The sequence below is a fragment of the Anabrus simplex genome, chromosome 3 (assembly GCF_040414725.1).
Source record: "Anabrus simplex isolate iqAnaSimp1 chromosome 3, ASM4041472v1, whole genome shotgun sequence".
Lineage (NCBI taxonomy): Eukaryota > Metazoa > Arthropoda > Insecta > Orthoptera > Tettigoniidae > Anabrus > Anabrus simplex.
This window is the reverse complement of record NC_090267.1, coordinates 34,203,840-34,222,395: the sequence shown is the minus strand read 5'-3', so window position 1 is coordinate 34,222,395 and position 18,556 is coordinate 34,203,840. Positions and strand designations below refer to the sequence as shown.

General features: G+C 43.0%; 1 protein-coding gene across 1 annotated transcript in view; it reads left to right on the top strand.

Annotated features, from left to right (window-relative positions):
* The first annotated feature begins 248 nt into the window (after positions 1–248).
* The window catches only part of LOC136866627 (cyclic AMP response element-binding protein A), a 158,330-nt gene continuing 140,022 nt past the window's right edge, over positions 249–18,556 (top strand). Inside the window, exon 1 of the mRNA XM_068226784.1 lies at positions 249–346. Coding sequence (XP_068082885.1) covers positions 249–346 — 98 coding nt within the window. The remainder of the gene's footprint in view (positions 347–18,556) is intronic.

The following is an 18,556-nucleotide window of genomic DNA, read 5'->3' as shown; positions in this document are numbered from 1 at the left end:
TCCGTTTGGGTAATCACATAAACGGTTACAGACCCCTACACATGGTTATAAGGGTGTTTAGGGGTTGTTGTAAGGATGTAAACAAGAGGGAATGTAAGTCTCTCGTGAGACTCCAACTAGAGTATGGTTCCAATTTATGGGATCTTCAATAGGATTACTTGATTCGGAAAATGTAAAAAAAAAAATCCAGAAGAAAGCAGGTCGAAAATTTCTGGGTGATTTACCGACAAAAGAGTAGCGTTACGACAATGTCGCAAAGTTTGGGCTGGGAAGACGTGGGAGAAAGGAGACGAGCTGCTCGACTAACTGGAATGTTCCGAGATGTCATCAGTGGAGACATGGCATGGTAGGATATTAATAGACTAATACGTTTGAGTGGTGTTTTTGGAAATAGGAAATATCACAATATGAAGATAAATTTGGAATTCAAGACGACAAATTGGGGCAAATATTCGTTTATAGGAAGTGGAGTTAAGGATTGGAATAATTTACAAAAAGAGGTATTCAATAAATTTCCAAATTATTTGCAGTAATTTAAGAAAAGTCTTGGTAAACAACAGATAGGGAATCTGCCACCTGGACGACTGCCCTAAATATTGATTTATTTATTTATTTATTTATTTATTTATTTATTTATTTATTTATTTATTTATTTATTTAAACATCCTTGGTTCTTTCATCTCCGCAAATAGGACACCAGCGGCTGTAATTGCGGTGATCTCTCATAGAAATTAGGTTGAAATTGTTATCTATAGATTCCTGGTACGGAGTTGTATTTGTACCGTCTTAAATGCTACACAGCTTGCGATCAGAACAACGGCTGATTGTGTCAGGCAATTGCAATTTACATTTAGGAAGAAGCAACCAGCCAGATAACAGGGAAGGAAAGTCTGCGTGGCCAGGAACTTTCGTAGAAGTGATTTTCTCCTGGAATACCTAGAAGCATTACGACGTGCTACAGCTATTGAGCGACACGAAATGTGGACACAAACAACGCACAAGAATTTTAATCAACCTGAGAAGCTGACTTCACGCTTTACCCAAGAACATTGAACTTGCTTACGGAGTTTATCAATTTGCTTTACGTCGCACCGACAAAAAACATGTCTTATGGCGACGATAGGAGAGGACAGGGCTAGGAATATGCTCATTTACTTTTTCATTTCCATTTGCCACATGCATTTAAAATAAAATAAATGCTATTTCTTTCTTTCTTAATCTGTTTACCCTCCAGGGTTGTTTTCTTCCCCCGGACTCAGGAGGGATCCGACCTCTACTGCTATGCTGAACAGGGGCCTTGTTGGGGATGGGAAGATTGGAAGGGATAGAAAAGGAAGAGAGAAGGAAGTGGCCGTGGTCTTAAGTTAGGTACCATCCCGGCATTTGAACGGAGGAGAAGTGGGAAACCACGGAAAACCACTTTCAGGATGGCTGAGGTGGGAATCAAACACCCCTCTACTCACTTGACCTCCTGAGGCTGAGTGGACCCCGTTCCAGCCCCCGTACCACTTCTCAAATTGTGTGGCAGAGCCAGGAATCGATCCCGGGCCTCCGGGGGTGGCAGCTAATCACAATAACCACTACACTTCATTCATTCCATTACCGACCCTGTCCAATGACTGGAGACGGGCTGTGGATTTTCATTTCCATCTAATATTTATCGACAACGAGGTCTTCGCACTTAAATGCTAAAATTATTATCACATGTTTAGGACCGGGTCTAAGTTTACTGAATTCCATTAAGTCTACATGTTTTATTAAACACTCAGCCTGGTATTCGCAGGCGAAAGTAAATACTGCAACGCGGCATACCTCATAGTTACTGCTTTCGCCACTCCAATGACACACTCATAGGTACAAGTATATACATCTCTGTGGTAACCACTTCCTGGGTAAATATTCCCGCAGTTCGCAGACCACCCTTTGTGGATAAACTGGCACATGATATTGTAATGAGACTCGCACGCGTTCTTTATTTATTTGAAGATACCCGCCTGCGAACTAATGAGCGAGATATAATAGTCTTCTACAAGGCGAAAGTAGAACGCAAGTTTGAATGGAGCAGTGACTTTTGTCTGGCGTTGCTATAGGAACCGATGTTGGACTAATTCCGCAACAAGACGAACACAATCATGTTCGTGCTCCTACAGCCGCTCATTGTTCTGAATAGGGGTGCGCTACAGGACAGCTAAGGAAATTACTGAATTATAAGGACGCAGTTTGGGAGAACGAATGCAAAATGAAAATCAATACATAAATTACTTAAATAAATAAATAAATAAATGTCCACATCTGTGGTGTAGTGGTTAGTGTGATTAGCATTAGCTGCTACCCCCGGAGGCCCGGGTTCGATTCCCAGCTCGCAACGAAATTTGAAAAGTGGTACGAAGGCGTCGGGTGTTCAACTGAGTAGGTCGGTGGGGGTGGGGGGGAGTTCAATTCCCACCTCGTCTATCCTCGAAGTGGTTTTCCTCATATCTCCAACAAGCATATGCTGGGATGGTACCTAATTGAAGTCAGTGGTCGCTTCCTTCTCTCTTCCTTGGCTATCCTCTCCGATCTTCCATCCCCCCATAAGGCACATGTTCAGCATAGGAGGTGAGGCCGCTTGGGCGAAGTACTGGTCCTCCTTTAAACTTGTATCCGCAACCAAATGTCTCACGCTCGAGGACACTGACCTTGAGGTGGTGAAAGTGGGATCCCTCCCTGAGTCTGAAGGAAAAACCAACCCTGGAGGATAAACGGATTAAGAAAGGAAGAAAATGAAATAAATAAAGAAATTAATTAATTAATAAAAAGACTCGTTGATTTCCTCCGCTACACCAAAAAGCATAGAATCATGGATGTGCTATTTCTTACGTAAATTTTGCTTTACGTCGCACCGACACAGATCGGTCTTATGGCGACGATGGAATAGCATAGGACCAGGCATGGGGAGAGAGCCTTAACTAAGGTACAGCTCCAGCATTTGCCTGGTGTGACAATGAGAAACCACGGAAAACCATCTTCATGGCTGCCGACAGTGGGGTTCGAACCTACTATTTCCCGAATGCAAGCTCACAGTTGCGCTTCCCTAACCGCACGGCCAACTCGTCCAGTCATGGATATGGTTAGAGGCTTAGAATGCATCAGAGCTAGTACAGATTCTTTGATTGTTCCCCTCTTAGTAGCCTCTTACAGTCCACCACAGGGAAGATAAATCGAAAGAAAAATCAGTGTACGGTATCCACTCGTAGTAAGGCTAATGAGTTGTGTGAGAATGAAAGACGAGAATGTGTAAAGAACAAGAAGTGTAAGCATATTCTACTTCTTAATCTGTTTATCCTCCAGGGTTGGGTTTTCCCTCGGACTCTGCGAGGGATCCCACCTGTATCGACTCAAGGGCAGCGTCCTGGAGCTTCAGACTCTGGGTCGGGGGATACAACTGGGGACGATGACCAATACCTCGCCCAGGCGGCCTGTCCTACTATGCTGAACAGGGGCCTTGTGGGGGGATGGGAAGTGTGGAAGGAATGGACAAGGAATAGAGAAGGAAGCACCGTTGCCTTAAGTTGGGTAGCATCCCGGCATTTGCCTGGAGGAGAAGTGAGAAACCACGGAAAACCACTTCCAGGATGGCTGAGGAGGGAATTGAACCCCCCTCTACTCAGTTGACCCCCCGAGGCTGAGTCGACCCCGTCCCAGCCCTCTTACCACTTTTCGAATTTCATGTCAGAGCCGGGAATCGAACCCGGGACTCCGGGAGTGGCAGCTAATCACACTAACTATGTCACCACAGAGGCGAACAGCATTATTATTATTATTATTATTATTATTATTATTATTTCTCCTTTAGGGCCTTCTAGGGACAACGTGATAATTTCAATGTTTCTTCCTTTGTTGTTCCTCCTTCTTCCTCCAATACTCTATCTGCTCACTCTGTCTCCTTTTCCTCTCCTACTCTGAACCTGATTATTATTATTATTATTATTATTATTATTATTATTATTATTATTATTATTATTATTATTATTATTATTATTATTATTATTATTATTATTTCCGGCTCCGTGGATAAATGGTTAACGTGCTGGCCTTTGGTCCAGAGGGTCCCGTGTTGGGGTACTTCGTACAGTTTGCATATTTGCTGGGAAATCTTTAGAAGATAGGTCCAGCAGCCAATGGTGTTGCTTCCTTAGCACCACCCAGGGGACACTTGTAGGGGTTTTTAAGGTTTAACCTACGGACGTGAAGCAACAGTATACCACCACCTCCTCCTCCCCCCCCCCGCCCTTTGTCGGGGATTTTAAATAAAACTATCCTCTACCGCAATAACACGCAGTTACCTACACATGGCAGATGCCGCCCACCATCATCGGAGGGTCTGCCTTATTATTTGGCGTGTCTGTCTCTTGTTCTAAGGAGCTAAGTATGTTTCCCGGACAGTTCAAGGATTTTAATTCTGGACTGAGGAGTAGAACGTGATAAAGCTCTTAGTTACAGGAAGAAAGCGCACAGCGAGAAGATGACGCTACTGACACTGGTTACCATGGTTACAGCGGTGTCGGGAAATTGATGGCACTAAATGCAGATAAGTACATCTCAATCAAAATCAGTAGTATATATGTATGTTTAGTCCTCAGCCCGAAGGCTGGTTGGATCCTCAACAGTTCCACCATCAGCTGTCATAGATGGCCTAGGCATCACTGAAGAGGCGTACTAGGGAAATGAGGAGTGAGGTAGTTTCCTGTTGCTTTCCTCAAAAATCAGTAGAATGCAGTCAAATTAAGTCAAGTGAGGTAGAGGAAATAACAGATCAGGAAACAAGTCTTGTTATTCGAGTTGCAGAAGAAATGGTGATGGCGGAAGCAAAGAGGGCAAAAGGAAAGGTAAATTAGGAACGGCTTCTTTAAAGAAGGAAAATACTCAACTTGAGCATAGGAATGCCGGCCCCGTGGTGTAGGGGTAGCGTGCCTGCCTCTTACCCGTGTTCGATTCGCGGTCAGGTCAGGGATTTTTACCTGGACCTGAGGGCTGGTTCGAGGTCCACTCAGCCTGCGTGATTAGAATTGAGGAGTTATCTGACGGCGAGATAGCGGCCCCGGTCTCGGAAGCCAAGAATTACGACCGAGAGGATTCGTCGTGCTGACCACACGACACCTCGCAATCTGCAGGCCTTCGGGCTGAACAGCGGTCGCTTGGTAGGCCAAGGTCCTTCAAGGGCTGTAATACCATGGTGTTTTGGGGGGGGGGGTTGAGCATAGAAATGCATATTTCAGAGACCTCTTCATAGACTTTTGAGTAGAGTGAGGCAATCTAGCGAAATAATAGTCTAATAATAATAATAATAATAATAATAATAATAATAATAATAATAATAATAATAATAATAATAATAATATAAAATAAAACTACCGTGATTTGCGCCACCTTCGTGTCAGTTTCACCTCTGTAAGAACAGAGACCGACACCCAGCAATCCGACCTCAGCACGTTCCAGTTGTAATCGTGGAAGAGGCCGGAGCACGTTCACAGAGCGATAATCTCCTCTTAATTGTCTCACGGATCACCAGTTTAACATGACATACCCGAGTTTTCTCTCGCGATAAACTCACTTATATCATCACGTAAGACTGCATGGCATTCGCTCAGAGCCACAATCACTTCGAAATGAATGCAGGTGTATAATTACCTCAAGCGAATCATCAGGATAGTCGTAATATGACGTGGAGAGTATGTCCACGGGATAGCGAATGAGCTTGTTCGCTTTTGGTGAGAGGAACTCATAAGGATGAAGTTTATCAGAGCCATCAGCCTTCAAACATACTGGAACTTGTTTATTCGAGACTAGTCCTACCTGTGCGCTTCCCAGTGCTCTCGAGATTTGTCAAAGAAAGCATAATGAGAACGTAAAAAACATCGATTTTCCATGAAGTTGTATATCTTAACTTACCCAACAAATATTGATTATTTAATACTCTTCCTCACATCCTGCAACGTATCCTCTCTTCATTCTTCCGGCGATGTTCATTTGGCAGTGCTTGGTTGTGACATGTATGAAGGTTTGCAAGGAAATATTTTTGGGAGGGCAGTAACAATTTTGTTTGTGTTTCTCCTGCAGTGTCTACCGGAATTACACGATTTTTTCAAAAGAATAACTCATACAAACACACTGCATGTTTACCGGGTAGAAAATCAGCCCGGTATATCACAACTTTTTTTCTCTTTATCTTTAGGAAACACTATATAAATGCATACAAATTGCAGCGAATTTTAAGGAAATTGTTCAACTATAAATGTGTATTAGGCTACCAACCGAGTATATCATGTTACATAACCAGAGGAAAAGTAAGCGAATTACTTGTAGTAGTTGTCATAATTTCAATGAAGCAGTGACTTTTGTCTGGCGTTGCTATGGGAACCGAATTACTAGTTCCTCAGATGTTGGATTAACTCCGCAACAACACGAACACACTCATGCTCGTACTCCTACAGCCACTCAGACTAGCAAATGTGCCCGTGCTTCGCTACGCATTTTACCTCGTATACGGATTTCTACATAAATTACTTTACAAGCGGTAATTGAGATTTTATTAAATTTATTAAAGTGCAGACCTCCAGTTCGAGATTCCCTACTCCTAAACGGTACATCATATTAACAAACGGTTTGCGCCATTAGACGCCACTTTTATCCTTCTACATGTTTGGTTCTAAAATATTTTCTCCTATCTCCCATATTTATGGGTTAAATTGAGTTCGTAACTTTGAATAGGGTGATATTTGAGTACATTTGACACTTTACATTATTTTTCGCATACTTATGTATAAGCTAGAATCATGAAATTTTGTCCACATATGGCCTTCGATCGTGGCAATACTGGCACTAAATTTGACGATTCCATCTCTCGTATAAGTGTGTCAATCACCAAATTTAGGAACAATCCATAAATACAGCCAAATCCAAAGTATAAGAGAGAGAGATACGACAAAAAGTCATAGGACCAAAGTTGTAGATCGCTCCAAATTGAACCGAGATTGTGCCATCCGTTTTGAGATACGACTTACCGTTTAGCCGACAAAAAGTTCGAAAGGAATGTCTGTACAGTATTTAAAATTGCCTCCATATTTCTTGGAATTTTTCCGTCGATTACAGGCTAAAAACTATAATTTCTCCAAATTTCAATTTTCTAGCTCGTCTGGCAGATTGTGCCGCCATCTTGATTTGGGCGGAAGGGGGATAAAAATGAGGAAATTCACGAATTTTTTAAGCCGACGAAACCTGTAGGTTGTCGCTTTGGATAAATTATACGACTGTGTTCCCATGCCGAGCCCAAAATTTGAAGCACCCCAGCGTGCCCCCTTCGGGGAATGTTAAGAATTTTCGATTTTTCTAGGGATGCTGGGGGTCATCAGCTTCTGCGGTACCAAATTTCAAATTTCTGGGATTTCTGGAAGTGCCTCATTAATTGACGTCTATTTTCATTTTTATACCTTTATGTATAGATCACTCCAGACCGACTTGCTTTTATATGTATATAAGAGGGATGTGCTTCAATTCTAAACTAATAATATGCAATATCCGAAGCTGAAGAACAGCTAAAGAAATTACTGAATAATGAATAATAAGGACACAGTTTGTGAGAACGAATGCAAAATCAAAATAAATAAATAAATAAATAAATAAATAAATAAATAAATAAATAAATAAATAAATAAATGTCCACATCTGTGGTGTACTGTAGTGTGATTACCTGCCACTTGTAAGTAATAGTAATAATTTCTACTTGTAATAGTTACTTTGTACAAATTGCAAAGTTTTACCCTAATTTCTCTCTTTCTTTCTTTCTTTCTTTCTTTCTTTCTTACTTACTTTCTTTTTTTCTGAATTCGTTTACCCTCCAGAGTTGGTTTCTCCGTTGGACGCAGCGAGCTGTCCCAACTCTGCCGCCTCAAGGGCAGTGTCCTGGAGGGTGAGACATTGGGTTAGGGGATACAAATGGTGAGGAAGGCAAGTACCTCGCCCAGGCAGCCTCATCTTCTATTCTGAACAGGGGCTTTGTGGGTGGATGGGAAGATTGGAAGGAAGAGACAAGGAATAGGGAAGGAAGGAAGGAAGGAAGGAAGGAAGGAAGCGGCCGTGGTCTAAGTTAGGAAGTGGGAAACCACGGAAAACCAATTCAAGGATGGCTGGGGTGGGAAACTACAGTCCCCCCCCCCCCGCTATCATACTCATTTGACTTCCCGAGGCTGAGTCGAGTCCGATCCAGCCCTCGTACGACTTTTCAAATTTCGTGGCGAGCCGTGAATCGGATGGGGGCAGCTAATCACACTAACCACTACACCACAGAGGTAGGCTACCCGTAATTTATTTGTTAGAAAAGTTATATTCCAGCAATCAATATACATCGCATGGAAGCAGAAATGGTGAAAAAGTGACGATAACTGTAACTGTGTGTCTTATGTCTGGAGGTCATCTGAAATTCATTCGGCTCGATGGCTAAATGGTTATCGAGCTGGTCTTTGGTGCAAGGAGTCCCGGGATCAATTCCCACTTGGGTAGCAGATTTTAACGTTCATTGGTTGATTCTGATGATTCGGGGGCTGGGTGTGTATGTCGTTTTCTGCATTAGCATTCATCCTCACAGATGCACAGGACACCTGCACGGCGTCAGCTCGAAAGACCTGCACCAGACCTCTTGGAAGACCACACCCGATTAAAATTATTTTTTATTTATTTATTTATTTATTTATTTATTTATTTATTTATTTATTTATTTATTTATTTATTTATTTATTTATTTATTTATTTAATCTGTTTACCCTCCAGGGTTGGTTTTTCCCCCGGACTCAGCGAGGTAACCCACCTCTGTCTCCTCAGGGGCAGTATCCTGGAGCGTGAAACATTTGGTCGGGATGATACAACGGAGGAGGAGGACCAGTAAATCCGCCCGGGTGGCCTCATCTTCTATGCTGAGCAGGTGTCTTGGAGGGGATAATAAGATTAGAAGGGATAGAAAAGGAAGCGGTCGTGACATTAAGTTAGGTACCATCCCGGCATTTGGCTGGAGAAGAAGTGGGAAACCACGGAAAACCACTTCCTGAGTGGGCCTATTTCCAGTCCCCGAACCACTTTTCAAATTTTGTGGCTGAGCCGGGAATCGAACCATTTATGATCCACACCTTAGAGTTACCTAGGTCTGGATATGTTTCATGCAGGGATACCTGTTGCCCCTGCGGCTGACTCCGGCCATTCAGAAGTTGCAATAAAAATGCGGAACTGGAACTATGTGGGAGTAGCGACCTAGTTCGTGCGTCCAGCAGCGAGATGAGTTAACGGTATATACAAAGCTTCATACTTGAAATATTATGACAGGAATTTTACGTTATACTGTATCATCATCCAGTCTTTTTATAGTGAATGTTTAAGCACTCTGCAGCATTCCACTTCGTATCACCCTTTCATACTTCTACTTGCTCTTTATTGCCGTTTCTTTATTGTTATTGCAAGTTGTTCTACGTCGCACCGACACAGATAAGTCTTATGGCGAAGATGAGACAGGAAAGGGCTAACCGTCAGAAGGAAGCAATCATGGCCTTAATTAAGGTAGAGCCCCAACATTTGTTTGGTGTTAAAATGGGAAACCACGGAAAACCATCTTCAGGGCTGCCAACAATAGGGTTCGAATCCACTACCTCCCGGCCAACTCGCTCGGCCAACAGAGGAAACTTCATCTGCTCAGCATCTATTCGGAGAACAGGTGGACTTCAAATTGCAATCCCGGGGAATACTATTTTCACATCATCTTATACCTACAACTGTGTTTGATTCTGCTTCATTCGGATTTGCAAAATGCATTGCACCTGATTGTCCTGTACATCGCTGTTGAAGGTGCCTCGATAGACAGGGAGGAGTCTAATATTCATGGAGAATGCAGATGATGTTATCTGGAAGGACCTCGGGAGATTTGCGTGCTGCTGAAGTAAACGTATTCATACTTACCTTTCTCTAGAATCAAAATGGCTTACTTGACCCTGTCAATACCTCAGGCTGTCTATTGAGGTGAGTGCTGAAATAATTACATCACCGATTCTAAGATTGCACTGACTCATAAAATATTACCATTTTCAATGAATCTCTCACGTACAGTATTACAATAATTCTCCAGATTGCTGGGAAACGCAACCCACTACAGGAAGCTGAAGCAGAGAACTTGCTCGCTGCAAGTAAAGGAGCAAGTTCCCAAAACTTCAGCCGTCAGCGCGAACGTATTTAAAATTACTTTATGGCATAATCTTGTATGGACTTATTACGTAGCCGTAAACCAGATTGAAAAAATCGTGCTCGAACATTTTCTCCGGTACAGGGACGAGCAAAGACTCATGGATATTTTTATTTTTTTGGGGCTTAGAAGACGAGAGGGCGATTTCATATCCACAATTCTGTACTCAAAGTTAAGAATACATTGGGTTTAACTATACCCGTAATATTAAAAGAAGCGTTTTGACAGATAGGGCTGGAAGAAGGAACATTGCACTTGCCATTGCACTGTGTTGCCATATTCCTACATTCCTTTTTCCTTCCCTTCGGTTCCAGCTCACTTGTTCGTTCGTTCAGACCACTGTGTTCTGTTGTTCATCACTCATAAGTGAGAGGTTTGGCAACTCCAAGCAGCACGACCCGGCCAGCTGGCTTATCTCCATGGCGACCGCAGTGGAATGAATGAAGCCCCATCTAGCGGGGAGAATAGGAAATGTGCCGGCTGCCGAAGCATGTCGCACTCCTCTGGGGCAATGATGATTGACTGATAAATGAAATGTTAATGGAGAGTGTTGCTGGAATGAAATATGACAGGGGTACACTGGAGTACCAGGAGAGAAACCTGCCCTGCCTCCACTTTTTCCAGCACAAATCTCACATGGAGTGACCGGGATTTGAACCACGGTGTCCAGCGGTTAGAGGCCGGCGCGCTGCCGCCTGAGCCACGAAGTCTTCCCGTACTGTGGAGAACATACTTATTTTAAATTAAATGTATTTCTATACTTAATTTTGACACGTCGCCAATCAATCAATCAATCAATCAATCAATGATCTGTATTTAGAGCTGTCACCCAAGCGACAGATTTCCTGCCAGTTGTTTACCTAGTTTTTTCTCAAATATTTTCAGAAACTTGGAATCTTATCCTTCGTCCTACAAATGAGTATCTCTCTCAATTTCTCCTCTTGAATTCCAGCTTTATCCAACTTTTTGAAAACTCGTCTACTAATGTCATTCCACGCCTTCTCTCCACTGACAGTTTGGAACATACCGCTTAGTTGAGCAGCCCGTCTCCTTACTCCCAAGTCTTCCCAGCTAAAAGTTTTCAAACCGAGCTCGATAGCTGCAGTCGCTTAAGTGCGGCCAGTATCCAGTAATCGGGAGATAGTGGGTTCGAGCCCCACTGTCGGCAGCCCTGAAGATGGTTTTTCCGTGGTTTCCCATTTTCACACCAGGCAAATGCCGGGGTTGTACCTTAATTAAGGCCACGGCCGCTTCCTTCCCATTCCTAGGCCTTTTCTATCCCGTCGCCGCCATAAGACATATCTGTGTCGGTGCGACGTAAAGCAAATAGCAAAAAAAAAAAAAAAAAGTAAGTTTTCAACATTTTCACAACACTACTCCTTTGTCGGAAATCACCCAGACCAAATCGCGCTGCTTTCCTTTGGATCATTTCCAGTTCTCGTATCAAGTAGACCTGGCGAGGGTCACATACACAGGAACGATACTCTAATTGGGGTGTTCAATTGCATCCTTACTGCACCCTTAAATACTCCCATAACGATATGAAGGGATCTGCAATCCGTTAATATGATTACCCCAATGATGTACTAGCCTATCACCCTCATCAACTAACTAACTAACCTAACTAACACCATGGCACTACAGCCCTGAAGGGCCTTGGCCTACCAAGCGACCGCCACTCAGCCTGAAGGCCTGCTGATTAGGATGTGCCATGTAGTCAGCTCAACGAACCCTCTTGGACGTTATTCTTGGTTTTCTACACCGGGGCCGCTATCACACCGTCAGATAGCTCCTCAATTGTAATCACGTAGGCTGAGTGGACCTCGAACCAGCCCTCAGATCCTGGTAAAAATCCCTGACCTGGCCGACAATCGAGCCCAGGGCTTGCGGGTAAGAGGCAGGCAGGCTACACCTACACCGCGGGCACCCCAATCAAGACAGTACCGGTAATTAAAGCTGAGTTTTCATCCCGCTCACCATCTTACAATAGTCCGCTGTCCATCTCTCAACATTGTCTAGGTCCCCATGCAGTCGTTCACAATTCTGCAACTCATTTAGTACCGTATGCAGTATAACACTATCCGTTTACTGTAGCCTTAAATACATATAAACCGTAAATACGTGCAACTAGCACAAAATCACGAAGATAATAATTACTGCCCTCCAAGAAAACCAGATCCTCAGTTCTGAAAGAGGGATTGAAGATGAACAAGAGAGAAATTCGGACCATTTTTAAAGATGAGACTGTGAGATTAGAGAAGGGAATCTACACCCAGTGGAACTTGTGTGCCACCGTCGGGGTTTGAAGAGAAAAGAAAAATGATTAATGAGGGTTTGAAGGTTTCGATGACACTTGATGTGGTCCGACAAGTGTCTACTTCGCTACGCGTAGTGAGCAAATCCAGTATGTTAATGTCCATAGCTCCCACAGTAACAGGACTTCCTTGGGTTTAGTGGATGATACACTTCAGATCAGGGCTAGCAGTATAACGGTGTGTGGTTTGGTGCGAGGGATGTTGTAGCTTGTTTCAAAGAACAGGGCACGCTAGAAGTTGACAAGCATTCCTTGCCAGAACCCTTTGACATTTAGGCTAGTATGGATTGTAAAAGCAAAGTCATCTCCGTCGAGGCCACGAAGGCCCTTGGAGGGGTGGAAGGTAAAATCATCCACCACACGTAAACTCGGTGTGGAGTTGTTAACTCTACGACTGGCCGTTTTACCTCCAGGAATTAACCTGGTCCTCACTTTTGGTGTAGGCTGAGTGAACCTCAAAGACATGTGCGCTTGCACAAGTGGAAATCTCATTAAACCAATAACACCACCACTCAGACTAGTACTGCACTAACTCCTATTGGTTTTCGGCGGCCCTGAGATAGGGAAAGATTTGAAGAAAGTATCATGGTCTTAGAGAAAACACGGAAAGTCGTTTTCAGGGCAGTCGACGATGGTTTTCAAACTCGCTATCTCCTGAATGCGAGCTTACAGTACACGACCGTACTTCCTAGCCAACTCGCTCTGGTTATAGTAACCTCCCAATTCCCAACAATTGCCATAAATTCTATATTTATAACTTGTTGCGTATTGAAAGAAAATACCTCAAAATCATTAATTTATGGCTGTCCAGGAACCGAAACGAACTTCCTCCTCAGAACTGCTGCTTGCCCGCTACACGTCTGTATTACGAACAGGTAGGGTGTAAACAAATAGTGTTATTTATTTTACGTCCCACTAACTACTTTTCGTAATGTTTTCGGAGACGCCAGCGTGCCGAAATTTTGCCCCACAGGTGTTCTTTAACGTGCTAGTAAATCTATCGACACTAGGCTGGAGTACTTGAGCACCTTCAAATTCCACCGGACTGAGCCAGGATCAGAACCTCCATGACTCATGCAGCAGCGCACCGGTCGCTCACGGCACGGTTCCGTGGTTCACATCCCCGTGACTCTATATGAGATTTGTGCTGGACAAAGCGGGGGTGGGACTGGTTTTTCTTCGGGTACTCCGGTTTTCCCTGTCATCTTTCATTCCAGCAACACTCTCCAATACCATTTCATCTGTCAGTCGTCTAGCATTGCTCAGTAGGAGTGCGACAGGCTTCGGCAGTCGATAAAATTCCTATTCTCGCCTCTAGTTGGGGGCTTCATTCATTCCATTCCTGATCTGGTCGAGTGACTGGAAACAGGCTATGGATTAGCGTTATCACTGAGCCAGGATCGAACTTGGGAAGTTGGTCTCAGAAGGCCGGTGCTCTACCGTATGAGCTACTTTTTTACAAGTTGCTTTACATCGCACTGACGCAGATGGATATTATGGGGACGATGGGACAGGAAAGGGCTAGGAGTAGGAAGAAAACGGCCGTGGCCGTAATGAAGGTACAGTCCCAGCATTTCCCTCGTATGAAAATGGGAAAGATTGGAAACCATCCTCAGGTCTACCGGCAGTGGGTTCGAACCCACTAACTCCCGAATACAAGCTCACAGCTGCACGCTCCTACCGGCAAGCTCGCTCGGTCATCTGTAGACTTCGGATGTTTAGGCAGTAATAGTTTAGAATTAGGAAGTAACATGCAACCCGTTCTTCCATAATGTAGCAAGAGTAACATAAGTTCTAGGCGTTCTATAGGCCATACTCGTAATGTTTCTGCAAACCTCACGGCATAACCGTTGTACAGGGCAGAGTATACTTGTTACTCGCGTAAGTAAGTTTGCATTCTACCCTGTCAGTATTTAAAAATCCTGACTCTGGTCATCTGTGCTACTCAGCACGGCAGGTATGGTATACCGCATCGTTTGAAAAACCCACAGCAAACAGTAGTATGAACGGAAATTGGTTGTTACTCTCTTCAAGCGTTCCATAAAGGTGAATTCATAACAAAAGCGCAGAGTTAGGTAATTCTTGTATTGCAGAAGTTGAGGAGTATAAATTATTATTGCATTGCCAGCTATTTAACATTGTATCCATTCCATGTACACGTCTTACGTCATCACATGGTAGCTGCAAGCCGCGCAAAATAATGTCCTGACGTGCGAAGTATGCACAACTTTCTCAATAAGGCTGCAGTGCAGTGTCGCAACAGGTGTCAGTCAATGTGTGTGATTTACTGCCAGAGGCTAATAAACTTGTTTTATGGCTAGAAATGAGTCCCATGGCTCTTAAAGCACGTGCTAGCTAATAATTGGTGGAAATCCTGGGAACTACTGTGCTCAAGTTCTTTCAAGCTGTCCTTGAAATGAATTGAGTTAACTACCTGAGATTCGATCCTGGAACCTCACTGAACCTTGTGAACTTGTACCCTAGTGTTGAAACTCTGTCGAGTCATACTCTCAACTGAAGATCCCGTGCAAAATCGTGTAGCGTCTATTGTAAAATATCAACTAATCAGCCGACATTGAAAAAATGAAAATTTACAATCTGTTTCCTATCATTCGGCCGGGTCAGGAATGGAATGAATGAAGCCCACATCTAGTGGCGAAGATAAGAAACGTGCCGGCTGCCCAAGCCTGTCGCACTCCTCTGGAGCAATGATTAATGGCGACAGATATGAAAATGGAGAGTGTTGATGGAATGAAAGATGACTGGGTAAACATGAGTACCCGCAGAAAACCCTGTCCCGCTTGCTTTTTGTAAAGCACAAATCTCAGATGGAGTGACCGGGATTAGAACTACGGAACCCAGCGGTGAGATGGAGGCTCACCAGCTGACATTAATTTTGCCAATTTTATTGCCAAGTACAGATTCCATCTTCTCTTTCTCTTTTCTTTTCTTGCATACATTTAATTCATTATCTGTCTGATTGTGCGGACAGTAAAGGGCTTTCTGAACCCAGCTTAGATCCCGGCTCAGTTCGGTGGTTTTTGAAGGTGTTCAAATACGCCAGCTTTTAGCAAAAAACCAAAGGACATTGAATGGAATGTTAAGTGAGGCGTGGGAGGAATATGGAATGAAAATAAATGCAGGGAAAGAAAAAAGGGATGATTATATGTTGAATAATAATATTATTTAATTTAATGTACGTCCCACTAACTACTTTTACGGGTTTCGGAGACGCAGAGGTGCCGGAAGTTCGTACCGCAAAAGTATTTTACATTCCAGTAAATCTGACGTATTTGAGCACCTTCAAATACCTCCGGACTGAGCCAGGTTCGAACCTGCCAAGATGAGGTCAGAAGGCCAGCGCCACAACCGTCTGAGCCACTCAGCCCGGCGTTATAGGTTTTAAAGACAAAAGAGTGAATGAGGAAATAGAACAGATATCGGTCTTCAGTTATCTGAGAAACTCGATGAGGAAAGACTTGCAATGTGGACATGAAATTAGAGTCTGGATAGCAATGGTTAGAGAAGCACTTAACAGGAAGAAAAGACGTAAACGTCTAGTGAAGTGCTTGTTGTGGAGTGTTGTAGAAACCTGGACAATGAGTAAAGAGGATGTTAGAAGATGCGATTTCGATGTGTCCAAAAGTGGAAAAGATCAATTGGGTCGATAGAGTGAAAGATGAAAAATTGTTAAAGAGATTTCGAGAGGAAAGAATCTTGCTAAGGGTCGTGAATGGAGAAAGGAACGAGATATGACACAATTAAAGAAGGGAATGCCTGCTAGTGGAGGTATTCGAAGGATTGGCCAAAGAGAGTCAGAGAAATAATTTAATCAGAACAGTAGGAGGCTATGAAAGAATGAAGAGGAAGGTGGAAGACTTGGAAGAATGGAGGGTGATCAAGTGTAAACCTGCTGCTAGGCAAAACACCAAATGATGATTAAATACGTCAGGCTCGTGTCTGGTGATTACTATTTAGGAAGGACAACTGGACAACAGAAGGGAAATAGAATGAGGTAATCGGCAAAAGAAGGGGAAATACCACGAACTGCGTGAAGATACCGACGGGGAGTTGACCAGGGAAAGTTGAAAGCGAAGAAGCTGACACAAGTAAGGGAAAGCAACGTCAGACTCAGCTAGGGGATCCGCGGAACCTCTGAGGTTCCCCTTTTAGTCGTTTCGTACTACAAGCAGGGGATACTATGGATGTATTCTACGTCCCCACTCACAGAGATATATTGAACTCATATCACTCACAAACACTTAGACTCCTCCTGCAGTATTTTCAGTTTATTTCTCCTTGATTAACATGGTGTTGAAACATGGAGAAATCCTTTTGTGTGTCATTCCGAAACACTTCCGGCTGTTACTTTTTACATTCAACCCGGTTTTTAGGTTCCATCTGTTTAGAAGTCCATAACTCATTCGAGACCATTACTTTTCTTGTTATAACTGACGACGTCACTGACGCAAAATATAGACCTAGCAAGGGCACCCTAAGGGAGAAGTCGTTCCTCTAATGTATTCAGCTATTTGTTGTCATTGTAGCCTTTCTTCGTGCTGTGTGTTTGTTATTATTACGGTATTCCAAAACACACGTTCTCTCAACTAATCTTCTCCACTTTCTAGGAGTTTGTGACTCATTCTCCCAATGGCTATGTTTAAAGCAGATTAACCTACCATGTAATGTATTCTGCACATTCCCGACGGCTTGCCTGCGTGGGAATACCAGCTTCCAAACTACAACACCAATAATTGTGAAACAAACGGAGAGTGATGCATTTTAGGAGAGTATTGTAATTGTATTGCATTTCACCAGAGTAACTTGTGATACACAGTTTAAGTCTGTGGCATGTGTTCTTTTTGGCATTCTTCTAGTACAGTGGCTAGCCCTTTATTCTTTGTGATCACTAGACGTAGGATATTTAGGCAGTAGCAAGTTAGGATGCGAACTAATTTGGTTATTAGGAAGTGTCTTCCTGCCCGTTCTCCTGTTATGTAGTGAGAGTAACATAGATTCTATAGGGGTTCTGGTGGGTAGTACCCCTAAAGTTTATGCAAGACTCATAACATAACCGTTGTGCGGGGTAGACTATACTTGACACCCGCTTTGATAAGTTTGCATTCTAACGTATGACTGCATTACAATCCCGACTCTAGATTGATTACCGAGTCAGATACCTACTCCATGTGCATTCTGTAGCGGTGAACTTGTATTCAGGAGATGGTTGATACGAACCTCAAGGAGATGGTTTTCCGTGACTTTCCATTTTTACAACAGGCAAATACAGTACCAAGCATCTACGTAAGTTAAGCACACAACCACTACCTCTCCGATTCTAGATCTTTCCCATCCCAGAGAACGTAAAATCACAAAGAAAAAGAAGAGTATTTGTATTTTGAGTTAGTTGACGTTCTGTTGCATTTATTTCCGAATGATGAGTATCGATATATCATCGCTGCTGGGACAAAACATCCTATGTGAAATATTTTAGCGTAGAACTTTGGCCGGTAAGGTTCTGTCATCTAAGGTGCAATATTGTGTGCATACTGTCAAGGCATTCTCGCTCTTCATAATGTATGTGCTGCGGGTCAGTATATCCCCAAAAATATTATCACATAGGAGGTTTTGTCCCGACAACGACGATATATATTGTGGATTGAGAGAGAACAGTGTAAAATCCAGTTATGACTATAACCTGTTCTTATTGAAAGATATCAAGTATTTCGATAAGTGAACATACTTGCTCATTAGAATATTGACCATCATTTATACCAAAACAGAGCAGAGTTACTTCAAATTTAATACTTTGTATTTGCTATTCTTTTCCATGATGTAAAGAAAATACCGATTAGACGAGATACTCGACTAAGCGGTATGTTCAGACCTGTCATTGTAGAGATGGGTCGTATTTACGTTAGTTGTTGAATAAGGTTGAATGGAGCTTTGAAGGTATAGGAAAGATCATAATAGTAAGATAAAGT